The sequence below is a fragment of the Leucoraja erinacea genome, chromosome 11 (assembly GCF_028641065.1).
Source record: "Leucoraja erinacea ecotype New England chromosome 11, Leri_hhj_1, whole genome shotgun sequence".
NCBI classification, from domain to species: Eukaryota; Metazoa; Chordata; class Chondrichthyes; order Rajiformes; family Rajidae; genus Leucoraja; species Leucoraja erinaceus.
The window spans coordinates 2,586,184-2,605,147 of record NC_073387.1 but is presented as its reverse complement, the minus strand read 5'-3'; the positions used below and the strand labels follow the sequence as shown (position 1 = coordinate 2,605,147).

Here is an 18,964-nt window from a genome sequence, read left to right as displayed (position 1 = left end):
TTAGGGATTGTAACATCCAGTCCTACTAATCAATCTGTGGAAGGGCTCAGGTTTTACTGGGTCTGCAAGGTAATAACCCAGCTGTAATCAGTTTCAGAATTTGGCACAAGAGTCAAGGGTGGAATGGCAAGCCCTTCCAATGGGGGAAGCTATAGAGCGAGAATTTATAAAACATTAGGATCATTGTTCCCTGATCCTATGTTACAAAAGGTTAAAAAAGCTTTACAATTTAATCAATGCAGGATTGTGTTTTATGCTTTAAATAGTTTAAGAAAGCACAAATAGTTATGAAACAATTTGCTTTAACGAAGCTCATCACATGATAATCCACAGTTCCTGGAAATCTGAAACAACAAAATAGAGCAAAACACACAATGCTGGGGTAACTCAGCGGGTCAGGCAGCTCCTGCGGAATGAACAGATATTTTGGATTATTTCCATTCGGGTCGGCAATGTTTCGGGTCAGGACCCTTCTTCAGACCGACTGTAGTAGGGAGGGAGCAACTAGGGTATTGCTGGGAACAGCCAAGGGTTAATTTCCATACAACAGAGAGCATGAAATGTTGAACCAAAATATTTCCTTCCTTTTTGCTGTAAATAATATTAATATTTTATTTTTTTAGTTGATTCCATTCGGCGGGTTTGCCAATTAGAAACACAAGGGACTGTAGACGCTGGAATTTGAAGCAACAAAATCTGTAAGAACTTTGGATCAAGCAGCATCTGAGGAGTGAAAGGCACAGTCGATGTTTCGGGATCTCTTCACCTGGATTGGCTGAGTATTTTTTTGGAAGATATAAATTAATTCTATATTAAATGGAAAGGTTTTACAAAAGTATGCTTAAATAATTGGCTTGATATATCACAAGGTAGCAAATACTCATTGCATCTGCTAAAATTCTGATATTTAATAGGTGCAAAATGTGATTAATTCCTAAGTGGCACCAAGGGCTAGGTGAAGATTGGATCTGTGGACATATGAGACTACAGATGCTGGAATCGTGAGCAAAAAAAAAAAAACTTGAGGAATTCAGAAGATCAGACTGCATTTGTGGAGGGAAATGGACAGGCAATGTTTCGGGTCAAGACTCTTTAGACTGAAGATTGGATCAAAGCTGACAATTCAATTTGATTTTTAGCCAATTATTGGGCATGACTAACTCTGCTCGCATCCTTGTAATATTTCTTGGCACATCCAACAACCAAGTCTTGAAGTAAAAGGAACATGTTCCTACATATTCAAACTGATTCTAAACCTAATTCGATAAATCTCCCTAACTATGTAGAGCACCAAATTTACCTTGGATACAAGCAGGAAAAAAAACCATGCTGGAGGAACTCTGGTCAGGCAGCATCTGTGGAGGAAATGGAATTTCAGGACCTTTCTTCAGATTGGCCATTAAATGTTATTCTGAAAGAAACTCTTCCAAAATTGGTATCTTGCCTTTAACCCTCCCACCTACACCCATTTTAAAAGGAGTGGACGATAATAGCTAACTGAATAAATAACATAATTCTAGAATATAAAAGCAGACTTATCATGCAACAGGGAGACACAGGTGCACATTTCAATCTCATGACTCAATGTAATTCTATTTAACCATCATTTGGTTTCAAGCATTGTAGGAAATTTCATGAAGTTTTTCGCAACCAAAAAAATCCCACTGCACTGTAAATGAACACAGCAATGGGAAGAGAGCCCACGCTTCACAAAGGAGGAGAGGTGTTTTTTTTTTCTGTCAAGCAGAATTTAAATTGGCAAAGGAAAGAAAACAGATGTTATACAAAGAAATAACATTAGCTTTGGTTAAGGAAATCAGTCCTGGGTGGGCAGGATAGAAAGAAATGGATCCTAAACATTCAAACCTCAGACACCTTTTGGTATTCTTTTTTTTATGCAATATATTTATAGAATACCCAAGGGCTTCGAGATACATTACAATATAGGACTTGAACTATTTCATCAGGTCATTATTCATGATGAGGAAACAAGGATGTGTCATTTATTTAATGTACACTCACCATGAACACCTAGACTATAGCCATCTACTGTCAATCACACATTTTGAACACAAACTTCCTGGCAAGAGAAAAGAAACATTCTCACTTTCATGTCTGTTCCAAAACTACACAGAACAGATACTCTACAGCATGGGAGAAAATATACCAGACATCGGGAAACTACTACCACATTCATATGGAGGCTCCAGTACCAAGATCAGAAATCTTTGTTCATTCTTCATTAGCAAAGCCAAGATCATGGATATTGATACAGATTTTAAATCAACCAGCTTTGAGATAAATTGACTTCAATATTAGTGCGTAGGAAGGTCAGATAAGGAAAAGGGCCAACCACCCATAATGTGCCACGTAATTAAAGAGGCTGCCAACTGTCTCTGACAGTTGATCACATTAATGGAGGCTTAAGTCATTGCTGTGGGATTTTAAAAAAGTTGTATGACATCACTCAATACTCACAAATGTTAAATGAGATCATAGAGAGTCTGTAATCCGTGTTATGCAGGAGAATTCAGAATACAACCAGATGCAGCTATCAGAAATTATATCAGATTCGGAACTACAACATTTGATACTTTGAAGGAATCCTGTACTGAAGCGTCAGCCTAGAGTTTGCACTGGAAGATCAGTCATTGAATTTGTTGTTTCATGTCACCGTGAATTTAGAGGGGGAAAGGGCTACCATCCTGGTTGGCAATGACAGTTAGAACCAGTAAATTAGATCTTAATCAGTATAACTTACACATTATCTGTGGAAGTGTATAGAAAGACCTTTGTATATACAAAATTCAAGTTTAATTGAAAAAAGGATTTTGGTTGGATTTTGGTCCCGATTAGCCAAATATACACCACAAATTGAACTTCATAAACAACGAAGGCAGCTGAAAAAATCATAATTTTCGTTTGAAAAGAAAAATACAGCTTTTCACATATTTGATTTTTCTGTTGAATTTATGGAATGCTTGTGTAGCAGCCAAAAAGACCTTGGTTAATATCTCTGAACCACATCAAGAGTTTACAGGTTTATCCACATCATAAAAGATGTGAGTTTTACAAGGTACGTCTTAATGGATAAAATGCATTCACTTGTCGTTACAGCGCACCCCAAAGCTAACTTTCCTTGATAGAACAATTAATTCCACACAGCATCAGACAACAGCTGTGTTTGTAAAATTATTAAAGTTTATTTAAAATTATAAGATTAAAGATTCATCTGATGACAAATGGAGATGGAGAGCTTCATACAATGGTTGTTATCAGCTTTTTATTGACTGGAACCAACACTTATATAACTTGGAACCTCTTCAAGTTTACTTTGCAAATGCAAGAGCTGAAGAACACACCACTCAACATTCAATAAAAATGTTTCTGTACTAATAGGGTAAAAAATATTTAACTAGACTTCTCGTTATGAAACACCAGTCATACCACCAACCATCTCTAACTGGCCGAGGTGCTTAATGATCACACTGCTGGTGGTCTGGGAATCAGTGCCTCACTAATAATACAGAGTTCAGTGTCTCAAAGATCAAGGCAGGGATGTTTAACCTAGGAGTAAAGCTTAGGAGGGAGAACCCACCGGAAATGGAGGGTTGGGGATTCAAAGTGGTGTCGGCATATCCAGGATATGTTTGGTAAGAAAGATGAGGTAGCACAGCACAGTAGACTAAGATGGAGAAGGGCAGGAGCACACCAGGCTAGAGGGGAAAGAGAGAAATTAAGGAAGGCAAAGGCAGATGGATAAGGAACAAAGAGGGTGTATGGAGTGGGTAGACGGAGGCATGCACCTATCTGCAGTGGTCACCGGATAGAGGAAATACACAAAGTGCTCGACAAACTCAGTGGGTTCAGCAGCATCTGTGGATGGAATGGACAGGTGACTCTTCTTCTGAAACGTCACCTGTCTATTCCCCTCACAGAAAATATCTGAGATATATAGGTATGTACCTACGTAGATACATCGGCATGTAGAATTCACACAAATTTAGAGCGAGTAAGGCAGCATCTGTGGAGGAAATAAACAGGCACCATTCCAGGCTGAGACCCTTGGAAGGGTCACCAATCCATTCCCTCCACAGATGCTGCCACAGCTGCCAAGTGCCTCCAGTACTTTGTGTTTTTTCCTATGCAATGACTACTGCCTATATGTGCATGCCTATATATCTACAGGGCACATTGCCCATCACAGGTGCCATCTGTGGAGGGAATGGACGGTTACCTGTCCATTCTCTCCACAGCTGCTGCCTGGCACATTGCATTCCCCCGGCACTGTTTTGTTCAAGATTACAGCATCTGCAGTTCCTTGTGTATCCAGGTCACTGGATACAATTCAGAGCACTTCATGGACTCATATTCCACCCCCCATCTCACCTAAGGGAGCTTAAGCTAACCTCCTGAAGCTCCATACATGATCTTAAACACTGTACATACCAGACTTGATTCTATAATAAAGTTAGCCCTTTATTTCTTGCCTAGATGATTTGGAATTGCATGCCATGTGTTTCCACCTTATCTTCATTTTCGACAAACCCCACATTAATAGAAAACTTTTCAACCCAGTATTTTAATCCTTTTAAATCGTAGCAGGATTTGTGCTTCTTTAAACATAGCAGCCGTTCATAGACACTGACTATTAGAGATAACCATTTGTCAAACAGATGCAAAATTATCAGCTAATGTTGCACAGCCAAAGCCAAACTATATTAATATTTTGTCTAGTTAGTGAATATTAGGTTGAACATTGCCCTACTGTACCAGTAAACAGCACACAACACTGCCATGGGAGAAAGACAACATGAAGAGACAAGGATTGTTGATAAGGCAATGCAAATACATTAGGAAAAGTGGAACCGGCAGAGGAATTGAAAAGCTTTCAAAATTCGGCTTCCCATCACAAATTTAAGTTATAAAGAAACCGACTACAATACATCTGGTTTATGTGCGATCATAAATTTGATTATTCATACCTCTATATCCTGGATAATCTTTGGGTACAATCCTCTGTAAAATGAATTTGGTGGACCATCAGCAGGACGATTTTTGAACAGGTATTGTTCCCTTGGAAAGAAGAACACAGATATGTTCAATGTTGGAAAAGTATCAAATTAATGGCATCTTAATATCTATGTTCGTTATTTCAGTCCATTTAATAGAAGGAATTAAGGCCAGACTTGTAACGTGCACTTGTAAACTGCCAATGAGCAGTGACAATACCACCTTATGTATCGAAGAGAGACACAAAAAAGCGGGAGTAACTCAGTGGGTCAGACGGCATGGAGAAAAGGAATAGGTGACGTTTCGAGTCAAGACTGAAGGGTCTCGACCCGAAACATCACCTATTCTTTTCCTCCAGTGATGCTGTCTGACCCGCTAAGTTATTCCAGCTTTGTGTATCTTCAGTTTAAACCAGCATCTGCAGTTCCTTCCTCCACCTTATGAATCTGTATTTTATTCCTTTCCCCAAGCTGGAGAGTCAGGTCCTACTAAGAACAATATCAAATCCACAGACACTGGCAGAATTGAAATTGGTGTTACACAACAGTTAGCAGCACAAGATTTTTAGCAGCTTAGAAACACATATCATTCAGTATTACTTCATTTCAATTAAAGTCAAATACTTGTTATCAAGTTTGTCTGCAAATACTTTCTCTTTATCTGTGAATGAAATGAACACTGAAGGCTTCAGAAAACAAAAATCAGGAATAGAAGGAATACCTATGGGGAGTGCTTTTAATTGTGAATGTTTTTAATAAAATGTGTACTGAAAATGTACAGTAAACCCTTGTTACAATAGACCATGGGGGGGGGGGGGGGGGGGGGGGGGGAAAGAGAGAATATGGTGTCCGTTTCTGCTAACTGTCCAGTCTAACTGAGTGAAGGATTATCATTGCATAAATTATAGAAACAAATAAATGCAGTAACTGGTTAATACACAAAAGGACATAAAGCGCTGGAGTAACTCAGCAAGTCAGGCAGGATCTGTGGAAAACAAGGATACGGGACTTAACGGATGAGATCCTTCTTCAGAGTCTTGTCATCCTGGTCGGGAACTGGATCTGCTCGCAGCTTGCAGCTTCCAGAGTGCTGGCAAGGATCTGCAATGGAAGGCACGGTGTGGAAACAGCCGTGGAGACTGTGGCACAACACCAGGCGAGGCCTGTAAATAGCCAGGGAGACGGTGGCAGCGGCAGCACGGGCCGGGTGGGCATCAGCAGCCCAGCCTGGCAGTGAAGGTCGGAAGGTCAGGCCTCTATAATCAAAATCCATTATAAAGTGGTCCGTAAAAACAAGGGTTTACTGGAACTATATAATTTAATAGATTTGGCTCTTAAATAGTTTTCCAATTCAGCTGTGCTTACAATGTAAAGCTGGTCAAATGGTCACCACTTACGATGTACACAGAATCATACAAGGTTATGGCACTGGATGCCATTCAGTGCATCTTGTCCATGCCCATTTAATATAAAACACAGGAGTAGATCAGGGGAACACATAAGCAGAAGAACTTATTGCCCTTTGAGCATGCTGCATCATTCAGACCACTGCTAATATAACTTGCAAATCAGCTCAATTTTATTGGCCCTTAACAGAAGCCTGAACACTCAAACCAAAATTCTATTACAGCCTTAAATATATTCAATGATTTAATCTCCTCTATTCATAGATGTTGAGAATTCCACAGATTCAGATCCTCTTGAAAGAACAACTCAGTCTTAAATGAATGACTCCCCTTATCCCGAAACTGTGCCTCAGTCTGATTAACCCCACCCGAGGAAGCATTCAGTCAGCATCAACCCCTTGATTTTTTTTCCCTTAAAACCATCATAATCTGTGACCATCCAGAATACGGCATATCAAATGCTCTTTCGGACGCATTAAATATGCCGAGGGTTTCTGCAATCAGCAACCTTTCAGACTAAATTCCAGAAACCAACAACTCATTGGGTTCCTTTTCCCTAATTTTCCTGCAATCCAAATATATTAAATCTATATCCCTCCTCAGTCGCCGACTTCTCTGCAAGGGGAAATACTTCCTTTCCAATCACAATCTACACTCTTCATTTTCATAAACCTTGGCTCGGCCTCCTCTGCACCACAACAAACATAAGCTTTCAATACATCTTAATTAAACTTCATCTTGACTGAATTCTCTCTAATCGCATCATACCTTTCCGTGAACTTGGGGCTAGACTTACACCCGATATTTTAATTGTGCGTTAACTAATGTTGTACATGCTTCTAGCAGGAGCTCCCTGATCATTTACCCAATACTGCGGCAAATAAAGGGCACATAAGAGAGGCATTACAGTTCAAACAAAATGAACAGAGATTAGACTCATGAACCAAAGACAAGTTTAAATTTCACCATAGCAACCGGATAATTTAAATTCCGTTAAATAAATGATATTTGGAGGAAATAAATAATAATAATCATCAACAAAACCATCCCATTAAATATATTTTTCACAGGAAGGTCATTATTTGGTGTGACCCTTATCAGGTGGCCTACTTGTGACTTTAGACTAACAAGCTTGCGTAGGTAACACTCAGCCATCATCTGATGGTCAAGCAAACCACTTATTTGTAGGGGAAACCTTAAAAGTAGAGGAAGATATAGGTTTATGAAGGAAATACTGGTGTATCCAGGCATGATATTCACCTCCAGAAAAAAAACTAGGAAGTATTGGCTGGGGGTCGAGGATGCCGGCTAGGCCCCCGGCAGGGTCCAGGAGCAGGGAGGGGACGATAGCTTCTGCATTTTCAATACATTGAAAGTGATTCTGCTGGTATCTTACATAACAGAAGCTTAGAATTTTTCTAACACATAACCAGTAAAATAACCCCCAAAAGATAAATATTTCATGAAATAAATGACTTCATACAGCTCTAGCACTGTGTGCAAACAGCACAGAAAAAGTGATTGATAACCCTATGACATAAGTAGCATTAACTAAACTCTAGTTTGACTTCCATCTTTGCCTGACACTTTCCTTTTGTAAACTTGCTCAATTTACCAGTGCTTCTTTCTTGCCTGTTAAGCTGCCAACATGTTCCTTTCTCTTGGCTTCTGCAGCCATCTTCTGCTTCAGTAAGGGAAGCTGGTCGGTGATTGACCACAACGCCCCTCGGAGACTGTGTCTGATTGGCAATATGCGATTGGACGCAACCCCCTTAGAGACAGCGGCTGATTGGCCGCCAAGTGACCGGTATGGAGTGCATTACGTGATTGGACTCGACGCCCTTAGCGACAGCGGCTGATTGGACAGCAAAACAACAACAAAAAAAATCGGAGTTCCGATTTAAATCGGAAGAATATCATGCCTGTGTATCCCCACAATTCCCAATCATAAGTATCTTATAATGTCTTATAATTTGAAAAATGTGCTGCAAATTTTTCACTGCATGCTATCTGCACTCACCATCCCCTCCTCTCTGCAAGTCCCCTCCACAGTGGGTCCGTGCGTACCATTCTTTCGATGAGTTTTTTCCACAGCATTCCCTCACCAATCACCCTCTGCCATTCTTTGCACACCACCTCAGCGGCGCACAGCGACTTAGCATCCAGGTACGATAGGATGTTTTCTGCTATATGGTCCAATCCTTGGGCTGCAAACACATTTGAGAAAAACACATTAATTGATGGTTTGTCCAGTAATTAACATCACTCTGGTATTTTAAAGCAAATAACATATGCAATTAATTTATTTTCATCATCGCTGCTCCACACCACTTCATGGTAGACTGGCTACATTTGTTCTGTGCCGTAATATCAAGTCACACCGACAAACTCAATTATTGACCATTTCACTTCTGAGTAATCTAGGTTAGGACACTAAATTCATTTTGTCTTCAGGGCTCAGTAGGTGCAAAAGAAAATGTCAGTGTCCCTGCTAAATACTGAGTGAAGGTATACGATAAGGGCTCAATTGAAGTTGTACCCTCACCTTGTTATTGTCAAATAGTCTGTTTCCTCCTACTCTGTATGGAAAGTTGAGGAGAAAAAATTGCTTTTCATTTTTACTAATTACCATGAAATTAATGTATTTGCATAGAGCACTGACATTAGAAAAGGATTTGTTTTTAATTGTCAAAAAGTTTGCCCCTAGACTTTATATCAGCCTGCAAAAACTTGGGCACGGCAAGGAATAGAAGTTGTGATCTATCAAACAAACCAAATTTATTTCAGTTTTGACATCTGAAATACAAATCTGCCTTGCCTTTTATAATTGTAATTGCATTTGCTGTTTTTCCTCAAGATTTATGAAATTCCCCTTCTAATTGAGGCAACTTTATATTTAGAACCAGAAGAAAATTTATGATGCAAGTCACTTAGCCAGTTGTGTCTTTGCCAGCCATCGAGTAACAATCTAGTCTGACCCCATCTTCCAGAATTATATCCCTGGCCTGAATGCGTACGCCACGTTTATAGCAAACATTGTTTAAATGTGATCATGGTTTCAGCCCCAATCCTTTCAGGAAGTGAGTCCCAGATCCCCCTTTAATTCTACTTGAAAGAGCCTTTCCTAATCCCCCTTTAATCCCACTACCAATTACTTCAAATCAATGTCTTCTCATTCTTAGCTACTGTGAAGGTGAGTGGTCTCTTCCTAATTATTCTGCGGAGACTACATAATTTTGTAAAACACAATAAAAGGTCTTCCCTTACTCCTCTCTGCACCAGGGAAAACTCGATAAACTAAACTTACCCAGTAGCTACCGCTCTCTAGTTCTTGCACCATCCAAGTAAATGCCCTCTGAAACCTCTCTGTAAAATGAACAGAACTGTAGCACAAAAACTCAAACTCTAGACTAACCATTGCCGTATGCCACTCCAGCAAACTGCCCTGCTCATTTATTTTATTCTAAAAGGAAAAGATCTGGATGCCCTTTCAACTACCGTACTGACCTGTCTATAGCCTTTAGGGATGTGTGAACATACTCAAAGTCCCTTTGTTCCCCCTCACTGCCCAATATTCTCCAGTTTTGTCTTGAATAAACAAAGCTGGAAGAACTCAGAAAGTCAAGCAGCATCCGTGGAGGTAAAAATTAACATTTTGGATCGAGATCCAACATCAAGACAGAGGAAAGATCAAAGGTTGCCTGTACATGGCAGTATTAAGTGGAGGACAGTTGATAGAAGCTGGTACGGGATCATGGGCAGTTTATTTTCTCTTCATCTGAGGACTGGCCAATTTTTGTGCCTTCCACCACAGTGATGAATGCTTGTTGGATGTTTGTGTTAAATTTTTAATGTGTTTTTTTCATTGTACCGCTGCTGGCAAATTCATTTCACTTGCACTTTATGTGCAATGTGACAAATAAAACTGATTGATTGATTGATTGATTGTATATGCCTCCTTGTAAATGCAAGCATTCTCAAGAGGTGATCTTTTACCTCACTACAACTTTCGCATTGACAGTAAATCAGATAGATCAGAACTTGCTGTCATAAATATCTATCTTCTATCTGTGTGTGTGTGTGTGTGTGTGTGTGTGTGTGTGTGTGTGTGTGTGTGTGTGTGTGTGTGTGTGTGTGTGTGTGTGTGTGTGTGTGTGTGTGTGTGTGTGTGTGTGTGTGTGTGTGAGAGAGAGAGAGAGAGAGAGATCTCTGATTCAGTGATGTCGTCAAATTACGCGAAAACGGTAGACAATAGCGTTACAATTTTTGGACCACCTTACTCACAATTGTCATGTGGTGGTTTTGTATTAAGTTTTGTTCAGATTGATGTTATATTTCACAAGTTATTCACATTACCAATTTGAGAAATAATTTCTTCCCTCTGCACTGGCACTTCTAGCTATGTCACAATGGAATTGTAGCCCTGTTCGCTACAATGTTGCTATCCTAGGACACCGAGTCCTGCCAGCCCCAGCCAGTGCAATTGCAAGCTACAATGTTGCAATCCCTTTTTTTAAAAATAAATATTCCTGGCAGCAAGGATTTTTTTTAAAAGTTTAATGAGGGAGGGTGAATAAGGAGAAATGAGCTTCCCCTGTACAGTTAGGGGCTATGAGTGAGTGCTGGAATATTGCATTGGGGAACGAGTTGCGTTGGGGGACCAGGCCCAACGGATCCCACTTGGTCTAGTATTATTTTATTATTATTATTTATTATTATAATTATTAATATTACTAAAACTCTTATCTTATTTAATTGTTTGTATGCGTATGTGCGTGTGATCCCAAACCCCCGCTAAAACTGAACACGATTGCGCTGCAATTTTTGGCCCACCTTACTCACCGTTGTCCTGTGATATAAATCAAACAAGTTTTGTTCAGAGTGATGGTATATATTTTACAAGTTATTGACGTTTTAAACTTTACAAAAATCACTTTTCAAACCGTTTTCCCACTTGCTATCATTGGGGGGGGGGGGGGGGGGGGGGGGGGGGGGGGTTCCTTTACAAAAAAAACACAATGCGATTTTCGTTGTGGGGGGTAGGATGGGGGGAGGTGTGAGGAGTGGGGGAACAGGGGGATAGAGGGAGAGGGGGGGGGGTGGAGGGAGAGGAGGGGGGGGGTAGAGGGGGAGAGGGAGGGGGGGGGTAGAGAGGGAGGAGGAGGGGGGGTAGAGGGAGAGGAGGGGGGGGGGGTAGAGGGAGAGGAGGGGGGGAGGAAGGGAGAGGGGATAGAGGGAGAGGGCAGTGGGAGAGGGTGAGGGGGGAGAGTGGGGAGTGGGATAGTGGGAGGTGAGGAATGGGGAGATAGAGGGAGAGGAGGGATGTAGGGAGGGGAGAGGGGATATGGAGGGAGAGAGGGTTGAAGAAAGGAGAGAGGGAGAGATGAGGGAATGGGAGAGGGGAAAGAAGTGGGAGGGTGAGGAGGAGGAGGGGGAGGGAGTGCTGGGGATGAGGGGGAATGGAGGAGGATGGGGGAGGAAGTGTGATGGCGAGGGGCAGTTGGGGGAGGGTTGCCTTGACTCCCGTCACAACGGGGATCTCTGGCGTCATAACAGGAACCGCTCAGCCGCGTTTGCGCAGTTGGGGGCTATGGGTCAGTGGTGGAATATTGCCTTGGAGGACGGGCCCAACAGGTCCGCACCTGGTCTAGTAATCAAGAAAATTTAAGAGGATCTTTATTCCTTGTACACCCACAACTGTGCAGCCATGTACAAATCATATTCATTTTATAAATTCGGAGAATACACCACCATTGTGGGCCGGATATCAAATACTGAGGAGACAGAGTACAGGAATGAGATGGAGAACCTCGTGACCTGGTGTGGAGACAACAACCTCTCTCTTTTTCTCTCTCTCTCTCTCTCGTTCTCTCTCCCTCTATGTCAGCAAGACAAATTAAATAGTGATAGACTTCATGAAGCGGAGTGGTGCACATACCCTGGTTTGCATTGACAGCACCAAAGTGGAGATGGTTGAAAGCTTCAAATTCTTAGAGGAGTAAATATCACCAACAACCTCTCCTGGACCACCCATATTGAAGCAACGCTCAAGAAGGCACAACATGTCAACTTCCTTAGAAGGCTTAAGGGCCTGTCCCATGACCATGCGGCAAGCGTGAACTAAAGGGCCTGTCCCACGAGCATGCGACTCCATGCGGCAAGCGTGACCTAACGTGGTCGCTTGAGCCGTACGGCCTCGCGGGGCCGGTCCCACTTCGATCGCCGGAGCCGTATGGAGTTGTGCGGAGCTGATCCCGACATCACGCGGGACTCTGAAAAACTGACCGTGTTAAAAAATTCCGAGCGGCAATGGCCTGCCGGCCCGCAGCCACCTCGACGCTGTACATCACGCGCGGACTTCGCTCAAACTTCATGTCACTCACTCGACCTCCGCGCGGCCCCTGCTTCTGGTTTGGTCGCGCTTTTATTAACTTTATAATCTAAATGGGACGAGTTTCAACGCGGCAGTGGCGCCTGCGCTCCCACTTGCTGGGTCCATCAGCCGTACGTGCGCAGTTGGGGTAGGGTTGCTAGGCCAGGCGTCAGTACGCCCAGAAGGAATGAAGAGACAGAATTTGAAATAACTGAACCTCTCGAGGATCTCTGGCATCACAACGGGGACCCCATGGGTCGTCTAGTAAACTATAAATTTCATTATTCAGATTCTATTATAGAGTACATCACATAATCACAAGTAGTGGAGGTGAATGGCAGAGATACATTTAAGGAAAATGAAATATACAAAGGAGCAAGGTGGGTAGGGAGGAATAAAGGGATATTTTTATGGTCAGAGACAGCATGAGAGGACACTTGCATGTAGCACAAAACGCTGCCCTAAATGCATAGAGTCGCATGGCAAGTTTCCATACAACAATTAAATATAAGTGCAAGGTGTTTCCAAACACCTATCCAGTTTCTTATGTAAACCAGAAATTGCTGGAAGTACTCAGCGGTTAAGGCAGAATCACTACAGATGCTTCCTGATCTGCTGAGTATTTACAGCAATTTTGATTTAAATTTTACACCTAGTGTCTGCGGTTTATTTTTGCTTTTCAATCGCTGCAACAATTTTTTGCCCAGTCTAACAGGTTTTACAAAGCAAGAATGTTCCCAGCGGACCAAATGTACTAAGACTCCATTAACAGCCTTTGATTTCCAGCATAGCTCTGGGGCAGCACTCAGAGTGGATTTAGAAGGCTGTGAGTTCAAGGCAAATACATAATTTACCAAGGGAATACTGCACCACCTCTCGGATGAGGTGTGAAACAAAATCCCATCTGTGTTGAGATGAATGCTAAAATATCATACCATTCAAAGGACAAAAATGTTCTCCTTGCAGCCAAGTCAAAATCCTCTCACAATCAAGATCACTAAAAACATGCTCTTTGGTGTTCATAGATCTTTGGCTGTTACCTTTCTTATATTGCAACAGAGACTACTTCAAAGTTACTTAATTGGCTACAAAGTGCTGCAAACCATCGAGGCTTTGAATAGTAAAACATAAAATACAAAATCATTACTTTATATTGTATTGTTATGCCAGCACTAACAAATTTAAGCACAGTCTTAATCTGCTGTACATTATGTTTGAGACTCTCCAGTATTTTAAATCAGGAAATTCTCACTGCATATCTCAGACCAAATATTAAAGAAGGTTTTTGATTTATTTAGCTGCTATTACTGTGTTTTCACCAGTTTACTTGTAGTAATATGGTCCAAGAAAATTTGCTCCAAACCCAAAGTATTTCAATTATTTAACAGATGCTTAATTCATCATTTGAATTATTCCTGGTAATTCCATCAACAGCAACAGAACTGTCACCACTAGTACTCCATCTTAGTCAGCTCAACGTTCACAATCCAAACACAAGTTGCCAAACACTGACAGATGTTTTCATAGATCACATTGTGAATAAGCCACCTAAACACCATTGCATTTCACAGAAATCCTAGAGACAATGAACTGAAAATCTACACATGGCCATGTTCATGGTCATTTCAGAATCTTTTGGCTAATGCAAATCCACAATGTTTTAACAGATTTAGCGAGCATTGTACTCAAGTGCTCACAGTTTTATGAAGTTACTAGTTATCATTTCAGTGCAAGACAAGTAATTAATAATCCACTGCAACATCAAGGTTTTGTTTCTAATTGGGGCAGTGATATTTATACCAGAGACCAAGATGTGGCAACAAAATACCATTTTCTCTGGTCACAAGACTGGGGTGATAGTGGACAGAGGCTGGGCACAACTGGAGTTCTGGTACTTCTTCCCCATGATGCCATCTCTCCAACATCAGTACCAAAATAATAAAAGCCCCAAATCAAGTCCCAGTTACAGTTTAGTCCATTGTAAAGCCGCCTTCAGCTCATGCAAAAATCTTCCTGGTGCCGGCCAAACTGGTGTATTTCCAAGTGAAAGGGGCAGATTCAGGACACAGCAAAGTGGATCAAATTACAAGGCGATGGGAACATTCCCTATGATCTCAATTGCCAGATTATGCAATTGCATTCAACTCAAGCAGTAATGGTGATTTTACATTTATAAACTTCCATTTACAATTTCAGCACCAATTTCCCACAATGCAACTTAACCATAAATGGATTTTCCAAAATGGAGATTAAATAGACCATATAATCAAAACAAATAACATTCTGAGCCTTCAAAAACAAACATTGCTTACTGCATGTGAAGACAGTTACAATTTCGTCAAAACTGAACACATGAACCCTTTTCTCTTTTCACAGATGCCTAGTGCTTTCGGTATTTTCTGTTTTTATGTCTTATTTTCAACATCTATAGTTTCCCTGATTTTCATTTGGAGTCTCCACACATTGGCTCTTTTGAAACATACAAGAAAATTACATGCCACCTATCACCTTCACAACCAATACCCCTCCGCTGAAGGATCTATATTCCTCATATTGACTGTTCCTTAGACAAAGCTCTGAATATACCAAAGGCACTATATTCTAGGTATGGGGAGTTTAATGCCTATCAAGTATCATTAATGTCTGATCTAGCCAGGTCTGTTGGCACACTGATTGGTATCTGCACCTAACTGCCATTGGAATATAGTTGGATTTCAGAAGTGAGGTCACATCATTTCACTGTGCGAGGCACTGAGCAATTCAAGAAAGACTGAAGTCAATGGGATCAAAGCATGACTGGAGGCATAACTGAATACAGTGGCTACAATCAATCTCATCTCAAGGCAGTGCCCCAGCCTAATCATCTTCAGCTGCTTCATCAATTACCTCATTGACCATCAATGTATGATCAACCATGTATGACCATCTCCATATGACCACAGGGAACTGTGCCTGACAATTGTGCAGCCTCAAGTTTCATTTGCAGCTCCTCACGATGATAAAGCAATCCATGCTTACACGCAGCACAATTCAAGTTAAGGTGACAAGTTGCAGGTATGCCGTACAAAAACTGGAGGGTGGAGATTTCCAACAAACTTCTGCCCATAACACATTGGCATTCCCATTATGGCATTTCCCAAATGTTCACGGGGATGAATCAACATAGTGCTTGATTGTTGTCTACAAAAATCAATTAGTGCTCTTAAAAGAAATTGGACAGGTACAAGGGAAATAATTTATAGGCCATGAGGAAAAAATAGTAATGGGACTTGTGCATTACTCCACAAGGAACTTACCTAGCTTCAGTGAACTGCATTACCTCTTATATGCTATCATTATTCTATGAAATAAATGCTGTGACTGTAATAACAAAGCAGAGACCAAGTATTCAGCAGTGAGCAACCCCATGCCAGTTTCCAAAACCTTTCCACTAGTCAGAAGTGTGAAAGAATGGTCTCCAATTGCCTGAAGGCAATCGCCTGCTGCTCTGGAAGGTTACATTGCACAGTATCCAAGGAGAGTTAGCCAATAGATAGAACATTTGCATCATGGATGGACGCAGAGGTTGATGGTAGAAGGTTGTTTCTCAGACTGGAAGCCTGTGAGTAGTGGAGTGCCTTAGGGTGCCCATCGCTGTGTCTCATCTATGTTAATGATTGGGATGAGAATGGACAAGGCATGACTAGTAAGTATGCAGACAACACTAACGTGGGAGGCATTGTAGATAGACAGGATGGTTGTCAAAACTTGCAGCAGGACCTTGATCGGTTGGGCAGGTGGGTTCAGGAATGGTTGATTGAGTTTAATACAGAGAAGAGCAAGGTGCTGCATTTTGGGAGGTCTATCCAGGGCAGGGACTACACAGTGAATGACAGGGGTCTGGGGAGTGTTAAAGAGCAGAGGGGCCTAGGAGTACAGGTACATAGTTCCTTGAAAGTGGCAGATATGGTGGTCAAGGCAGCTTTCGACACATGATCTTCACCAGTCAGCGTATAAGAGTACAGAAATTGTGAAATTATGTTAAAGCTATACCAGACATTGTTGAAGCCACATTTAGAGTATTGTCTTCAGTTTTGGTCACCTTGTTATAGGAAAGATGTTAAGTTGGCAAGGAAGCAGAGAAGATTTTCGAAGATGTTACCAGGACTCAAGTGCCTGAGCCACAGGGAGAGATTGAGAAGGTTAGAACTTTATCCCTTGGAATGCAGGAGCATGAGGAGTGATCTTATAGAGATGTTTAAGATATTGAGAGGATAAGGTAAATGACCAGGGTCTTTTACTCAGAGTAGTGGAATCAAGAACCAGAGTACCTAGGTTTAAGATAAGGAGCCAAAGATTTAATAAGAACCTGAGGGGCAACTTTTTATTTTATACACAAAGGATGGTGGGTATATAGAGCAAGTTACCAGAGAAGATAGCTGAGGCTGGTACTTTCACAACTTTAAAATGTTTGGGCAGGTACATGGATAAGATGGGCTTAGAAGGATATGGGCCAACTCAGGCAGGTTGGACTAATGTAGATGGGGCATGTCAGCGGCGTGGACAAGTTGGGCCGAAGGGCCTGCTTCCACACCATGATATACAAAAATATTTAAAATTCAACACCACCCAGGATTAAAGCAGACCTTTACTGGAACCCTATCCACCACCACAAATATTCAGTTCCTCTACTGTTGGCAAAGCATGCACAGTTTACAGGTGCTGCAAAGCATGACATAGAAAGTCCATCACTGGAACAGGCCCTTCAGTTATAATGTCGGTGCCAAACATGATACCAAGACTATCGACGTAATCCATACATTAACACAACGTGTAGGAAGGAACAGCAGATACTGGTTTAAACCAAAGATAAACAAAAATTGCTGAAGTAACTCAGCGGGACAGGCAGCATCTCTGGATCAAAGGAATGGATGACGTTTCGGGTCGAGACCCAACACATAACATGTCAAAGGTTTAAGTTCTGACAAAGGGTTGCATGACAGAACTTTAACCATTTATCTTTCTGCAGATGATTCCGGATTTACTCAGTTTCACAGAATTTCATCGTTTTGGTTCAGATTTGCAGTTTTTTTGTTTTCATTTATTGTTCTTTCATCTGAATGCTACCAATACTAATTTATTTTTATAGAATGTAAGAAAGAGGATTACAGAAATAAAACTCATTTTCACTCGAGACTCAGTTGAGGGAAGAACATTTTCCAGATCTCTGGGTAGGTACCATCATTTTGCAACCATAAAGATATTGCCTTTCTCCACCTGGGGATTAAGGATCGCACGAGAAACGATCACCATTCGGAATCAGTCACCAACAAACCAATATTTATAAAGTCTCTTTACAAAAAATTGCAATGCGCTGGAGTAGCTCAGTAGATCAGACAACTCTGTAAGATATGGATAGGAGACATTTCCAAGCAAGACCCTTCTTCAGCCTAATGCCCACCGGTTTGGTAAAACCAGCATCTGCAGTGCCTAGTATAAAGTATCTTTCCTCTTGTGAATGCAGAGTAATGCCCCTGTCCCACTTAGGAAACCTGAACGGAAACCTCTGGAGACTTTGGGCCCCACCAAGGTTTCCGTGCGGTCCTGGAGGTTTTTGTCAGTCTCCCTACCTGCTTCCACTACCTGCAATCTCCGGCAACCACCTGCAACCTCCGGGAACCGCACGGAAACCTTGGGTGGGGCACAAAGTCTCCAGAGGTTTCTGTTCAGGTTTCCTAAGTGGGACAGGGGCATTAGTGTATAGTCAGCACTGGTAAACCCTGTTTAATGGGTAGTGTTTATATTTGGATGGTAAAGGGACTTAGAATACAAGCCACAAACATGCGCTAAACTAGTTTGTGGATAATTATGTCATTGCGTCCAATCGTCCATGACCCATTTGCTGCTTTGGAGCCAAATACAAAAGAAGATCTTCTGGAAAAGAATCAAAGGGAGCAAACGAAAAAAGTAAGCCCTGCATTCTCAGGGCAGCGCAGGGTCACCTTTCACAAGCCATTCTTCCCAGAGGTGTTAAGACAGCATTTCCTGTTCCCTGTTTGCTCAGCACCCAGATGATATTGTTCCAACTGTATCGATGCCATCCAAAGCATGGTCTTCTGAACGCCATCCAACCCACCATTCAGCCTAAGACCTCATCAACCACGACCGTCATTCAGTTTCCCCGCCTGCGACCC

The 18,964-nt window shown here is 41.6% G+C and overlaps 1 protein-coding gene across 3 annotated transcripts in view; it reads right to left on the bottom strand.

The window, feature by feature from the left end:
• LOC129701415 (F-box/WD repeat-containing protein 11) overlaps positions 1–18,964 on the bottom strand; it is a 171,766-nt gene that overhangs the window by 62,132 nt on the left and 90,670 nt on the right. For all 3 annotated transcript variants that reach the window (XM_055642568.1, XM_055642569.1, XM_055642570.1), the window contains 2 exons: positions 8,439–8,625; positions 4,986–5,076 (listed from right to left, as the gene is read on the bottom strand). In XM_055642568.1, the coding sequence (XP_055498543.1) occupies positions 4,986–5,076; positions 8,439–8,625 (278 nt within the window). The remainder of the gene's footprint in view (positions 1–4,985; positions 5,077–8,438; positions 8,626–18,964) is intronic.